This window comes from Charadrius vociferus, unplaced genomic scaffold (genome assembly GCF_000708025.1).
Source record: "Charadrius vociferus isolate BGI_N301 unplaced genomic scaffold, ASM70802v2 scaffold104, whole genome shotgun sequence".
NCBI lineage: Eukaryota > Metazoa > Chordata > Aves > Charadriiformes > Charadriidae > Charadrius > Charadrius vociferus.
In genome coordinates, this window is record NW_009648255.1 from 5,535,561 (window position 1) to 5,541,648 (window position 6,088).

Here is a 6,088-nt window from a genome sequence, read left to right on the forward strand (position 1 = left end):
GGTAGTGAATTTTGCTACAAGCAGGAATCGTTGAGGACCACCTCCACTGGAGTTAAGACAAAAGCAGCATCAAAAGCCTCTAAATACGGTACACTACAACTGGAGTTACACTTAATTATTATTAACTGTGTTCAATTGCGTGGCTGTTTATTCTTTCATTACTTAGTAGTTTATTCAGTCTATTAGTAGGGTATTTAATCCCCCACCTAATTACTGCTGCACATCTTTGAATTCATTTTTGTCTCTGAATTTTCTGAATTCCTGTTTTATTATTCATTTTGCAGCAAACATATTTTTTAAACACGCATATTTCTTGGTCACATACAAAGTCGTAACTCACAGTATTGCCTGAGGACAGATCACTACGCAATGTAAGAGTGGATTCAAAAAAAAGGCACTGGAAACTGGGACCTTTGGCCGGGAATGGCAAACTGGATCAGTCCTTCCTCACATGAAGCTCCCACTGATCTCTGCTGAATCAGTGGACAAAACCTGCCAGGTTTACAGTCTGGTTTGGGTTGGGCAGCCCAAATAGCAACCTTCATTCTCAGCCGCAGGGAATGGAAATGCTTTCACCCTGCAGATGCTCTTTACTTCTACCCCTCTCAGACTCCTTCCTTTGGGGGAAAAAAATAATTCTGGCTTCCCCTCCTAATACTTCTATAATGATTGACTCTCCATCATGCACTGGTAAACAAATTGACCGTAAGACCTAGAGAGACTCTTGTCCCTGGCTCTGGCACCAGGTCCCGGGCGCCTGTTGCAGCGATGTGATCTGCCATCAGCACCAGCAGTCCTGGCCCCCCCAGATCTCCATCTTCCTCCTCAGCTCTTTCCTCGTTTAATTACGCACACCCTCAAGCATGGCTCGTTCAGGCCTTTTGTTTTATATAATCTGGATATAGCACACTTCGGTACTTTTTTGCTGTGAACTGTCTTTGTGGTGTATTAGCCTTTCAATAATTCAAGAGTTCGGAGAATAACTGCATTCTCCCTCATTTTTCACTCTTTCTCACAGTGCTGCCCATCTATTTATGATGACTCGTTCTTTGTTTTCTGCCCTTTCTCTTCAATATTTAATATTTTAAGCTAAATTTACATTTCCTCAATGATTCCCATATGTTAGATATTGTCCTCTGGTTCGCAGGCAGAAAAGAACTTTTAACACCGAATCACTCACGATGCTACAGTCCAGATTCACGCCTCAGCCGCGCTCCTGCAACCCTTCCGACTTCATCTACCCACATCAGCCCCTTCGAGTCCATCGCTCAGATTGAAAATTAGACACGCGGAGCAGCATACTGCTCAACATCAGCCGGTGAATAAGACCTCGTGCCTGCACAAATTCCCAGTCAGAGGGGTTGACGTAGTATGCGGGGAGCAATGTTTGGCACGTGATGTTTTAATTACAGAGTCATTAATTTTGTGGAAGCGTAAGGATCAGGACATACGACACGCGGACCTGAACCCCCCCCGGCGTGATGCTGAGCCACGTCTGCTCTGTTGAGAGGGGCCAAGGAGCATCTGCATTTTGGGAGAGCAAGACTCCATCTTGCAGAATCAGCACCTGAAGCATCCAGGAGCAGTTGTCCAAAGGGGTTAACCCTAAACAAATCCATGCTAACCTCCAACAGACACCAAGACATCCTGAATCATGGACTAGTAAAGATTTCTATGAACAATATGAACCCACAACACACTCAAAATTGACAAGTCAATATTTAAGGGGCATAAGATTATTAAGCAATGCAAATAAATGCACTGCTGCACCTAAAAGGGCAGTTAATAGTCACTTAGGATGTGCCCACACAACATGGAGAGGAAAGAAGACACTGTGGGAGTGTGGGAGCTGTGTTACAGACTCCGGCAAAAAGCAAGAGATACCGCCTGGGTCTGCTGCTGCTGTAAAGCACCTTCCTAAGAGATGCACTGCCTCATCACAGCGGAGGATCTGGTCCAGGATTTTCCTACAGAGATATCTCAGCATTACTATCAAATGTTGGCTGAGGTCAACCTTCCCCCACCCTGAAGATGTGAATCTGCAAGGGATGTGCTGCAGAAGCTCCTGCGCACTCTCAGTACCTTTCAGTAATTTGCAAAATTTGCTGCAATCCGCACCACAATACGGTATTTTAAGTAGCCACAAAACCGACAGTGACAGGAAATACATCAATGATCTTCAGCATATAAAAGTTGTACTTTCTTTTTACATTCTATGCATATTTCAGGTACATATGCACATGGGTCTATCTGTTCAAACAGCCAGATATAAATAAGAAAAAGATGAACCTTGGTGTTTCAAGACAGTACACCTATGAATATATATTAACATATAGACATATACATATTAACATCTAGAACCTGCCTTTAGCTAGTATGGCTTTTTTGCAAAGATAAAATTGGTAACTTCACTGAGCACCTCTCAGAGACGTTCTATGTTACTTCTGCTGAAAAATAAGGATCCCAGACCTGAGTTCATCTGAACTATAATCACTCCTCTGATTTCACTGCAACCAGCCCAATTCATTCCAGCTAAAGATCTGATTATCAGAAGATCCAGTTCTTACTTTAAGCTCCCCACTAAGGACCTTCAGGCAAGGACCAAATCTCTGATTTATTGAGAATCCTCTGATTTCTATGCCATAAAGCCCCAACCAGGACAGAAGTCTTATTCATCTTCATCTTTGGTTTGTACAGAAGATGAAGGCAGCTGCCCAGGCTGATGCCCTGCACAATCTGACTGAAGGCATTACAGAATTTGCCTCATTCACTCACATTTTAAACATCCAATCCTACCTTTGTAAGTCTGGGAATACTTGATCACACTCCTTACACTCCTGGATTTCATGCACGTCCCGAAGGTCATTCTCATTCTCAAGCTTTTTCTGGAAGTCCTCCTCCACCATGGAGAAGGCGGAGTGAGGTGTGCTGCAGGGGAACTTTTGGTGGTCTACAAGCTCAGCCTTGGACTCAAAGAGCTGGTCGCAGTCCTCGCAGCGGTACTGGCGCTCCTCTGGAAGACAAACGGGTCGGGGACAGGGAGATCACATCAGTTTTCAGTCATTTTAACTACCATTCCATCAGGAGTTCCATGACAGTGTGGTTAAATAAACGCCTACTCAGTGACAAAGAGAAGAACCTCAAAAGAAACAAGGATGTCTTAGAAAGCTTTATAAGAATACTTTAATTCTACAATATATGACAGTGCAGTAGTACTTAACTGCCTAGGTGACATCCAATAGGGATCCCTAACACTGGCTTAGGACAAAAGTCAGTGTGCTTATATAGTATCCTAAATGGGGATATACAGCCTCTAAGGCGGATATCCAGTGGAGGCTGCCAGTCTCTGCCTTTCTGAATGAAGGATACTGACTTAGAGACAACCATCAGCGTTTAAAATAGCCAAAAGGGTGTTTATAGATTTTTTAAAGTCTCTTCATTTCCATTACAGTCCTTTTGCAGCATCCAACCCTGTTCAAAGTAAGCCAGAGAGACACACAGTTGCATTAATGAAGACAGGGGGGCCTTGCTTTAAATTGCACAAAATCAGTCACAACCTGTTTCTTACTGCAAATGAGTGCAGAAGATCACTACGGTGTCACTTGGGAGTGAACACTGCGTTCCATTAATTAGTAATTCCTGCAAAAGAATAGATTAGCTGAAGAAAAGCCCAAAAAGCAAACTTGGAGAAGAGCATCCCATGATATTTTTTTCTGCTGGATTTTCTACTGATGGTCCATACGAGGAGGCAGACGCCCTGGTTTGGTTCCAGCGTTACCTGCCCTGCATATATAAATGTTCAGGGGCTCTGAGTCAGAAAGGCACTGAGGGCTCTGGCTGAAATCTCAAATGTATGTAGTTGGTTCCTACTTGACAGCTGGGTTGATCCAGAGAAAGCATCACAGGGCTCTGTTGTCCACTGTCCACGAGCACTACTTTGGCTCTATCAGCTTCCAAATTAGCCCTGTGGGACATGTGAGTGCAGAGATTTCCTCTGATGTCATTTACACAACAGCTACTTGACCATAGGCATGGAAAACACTATGCTTGAAAAGGGGGACATCTTTAGCAAGAACTAAACAAAGTTACCACTATGGGAAAAAAAAAAAAAAAACAAAACCCCAAAACACAAAACCAAATTAGAATGAATGAATAATCCCCAACTTTTTCTTAAGGGAACAAAAGACACTGCTCTAAAAGTACAGGCAGTTATAAAAAAACACAGTCATGGGAAAACAGTCCCTGAATTCTGGAGAATTTGCAAAATTTGTAAAATTTTGTAAAATGTCCATATGGGCATAAACTGCAGCCTAATGGGCATCGAGCAGTCATCCTACACCCAGTCCTGCTGTGGCTGTACAACCCACTGCCCAACGGGCAGCGGAGCAAAAGGAGCTTCTGGAGGTGGGGGACAAATCTGAGCAACCGCTGGGGAGTTTCAGCCCCAGAATGTGTGTGGCGGACAAGTAACAAATGAGCGCGAGGGGAAATAATGGCTCAAACATTCTCACGAGTGACAGCAATATTAACAACCTGAGATTTTCTCTTTTCAAGAGGACAAAATAGCAGTTGTTTGGCTAAGTGACAAAAAATAACCTATAATTGGGGTCCATACAGGTCCTGCAGGAGCAGCACAGCTCCATGAGTCCATAAGGACATGGACTCTTCTTCTCCTTTTGCAATACCCACAAAATGATTGAGTTTCAGCCTGGAAACCTTACTACTGCCCTCCGTTACATCTGTAGACCTCTGTTTCTGCCAGGGAGGTTCGAGTAAGCGAGGGTAAAACCTGAACAACATGAGGAGTTGCAAGGATGAAATGCTGTGCAAACTAGAGCTCGTTAGATTAACGGGTACAAAATGCAACACTGAATGAAGCTACACTCCTGGTTGGACCAAGCTGAAGTGATGAAGAAAATAAGCAGAGAACCCCCAACAGCAGCGTTGATGTTGCTTTTGAGAGCAGACTCACCCTTCAGAAGGACTGATCATAATATTAAAATAGTTTATTCACTGCACAGCTTTCAGAGAAACAGGAGGGCAGAAAAAAGACAAATACAACTGTGGTCCAGCTCTCCTCCCTGGCTAAAGTGATGCCATCCTGGATTTCAAAAGGATTCCAACAGAGGAGAAATCTCCCTATTTTTTTGCTTGATTTCAATGATACTTTCTATTAGGTTAGACAGTAGGAAGCAGCTAACCGTGAATGTCCGGAGCCATTGTTTCATGTGAATAATCTTCACTCTTCATGAACAGTAAGAGCTCCTCTCCTGGTTCAATATCTGCTACCACTCTGTAGAATATCTGCAGGGGGGGGAAAAAAAAAAAAGAAAAAGCAATGTGACTACCACAAGAGGCAAAGAGGCATATACCACTGCTGGTGAGTATTAGAGGATCAAAACCGCATGGCCAGACCCTGTCCCGGCGCGGTGCTGCTGTTGTTTTCTGGAGAGTTGCCGACTTTGACTATGGCAGCTCTGCTCCTTCCAGCCCCAGAGCTGTTGGGGCTTTGGGCTCCGGGAAGATAAAAAGGACGACTGCTTTCAACAGCCTCTGCTGCAAAATGAGCTGCGTGATGACTGCAAATATCACCAGCAATTGGCGTGCTTAGTTATACCAAACCCACGTACAAAGTAGCCATAAAACGCATCTCTGAGTGATCCACGTAAGGGAGAGAACTCCTGTTGCACTGGGAAAAGGTACTAAAACCGTCCTGAAAAGATGCTCCTGATTAAACCATAGGCGTCCAGCCCCCCTGTTTCAATCAGCCACACAGTCCAGACCGCTGCGAGGCGAGAGGCTTATACAAACCAGTGTGCCTGGTTATTCCTTAGCTTCAAACGGGAATCGAAGGAAAAATCAGTCCTGGATGAAGAAATTTCACCAGAAGCTTTTGGCCCGGTCTATGGCACCTGGTCCCCCTGCACTGGTGACATCGGGCTCCATGCTTGTCACTGGGAAGGTGCCCGATGGAGAAGCAGGGGGCTGCTGCTGTGGGCCCGCGCACCCAGAGCCAGCGCGCGCCGGCACCGCGAGGCTCTGCGGAAAGGAAATTCCCAAAATCCATCTGGCTGCTTTCTGTCTCAGC

The 6,088-nt window shown here is 44.7% G+C and overlaps 1 protein-coding gene across 4 annotated transcripts in view; it reads right to left on the reverse strand.

Moving 5' to 3' along the window:
- Positions 1–6,088, reverse strand: part of MECOM (MDS1 and EVI1 complex locus) — a 193,949-nt gene that overhangs the window by 31,860 nt on the left and 156,001 nt on the right. For 3 of the 4 annotated variants that reach the window (XM_009884426.1, XM_009884425.1, XM_009884424.1), the window contains exons 3-4: positions 5,202–5,304; positions 2,797–3,013 (exon numbers count right to left, since the gene is read on the reverse strand). In XM_009884426.1, the coding sequence (XP_009882728.1) occupies positions 2,797–3,013; positions 5,202–5,250 (266 nt within the window). In that variant the 5' untranslated portion in view covers positions 5,251–5,304. Of the gene's footprint in view, positions 1–2,796; positions 3,014–5,201; positions 5,305–6,088 lie in introns of those variants that run through there. The other variant, XM_009884423.1, reaches the window with a different exon arrangement.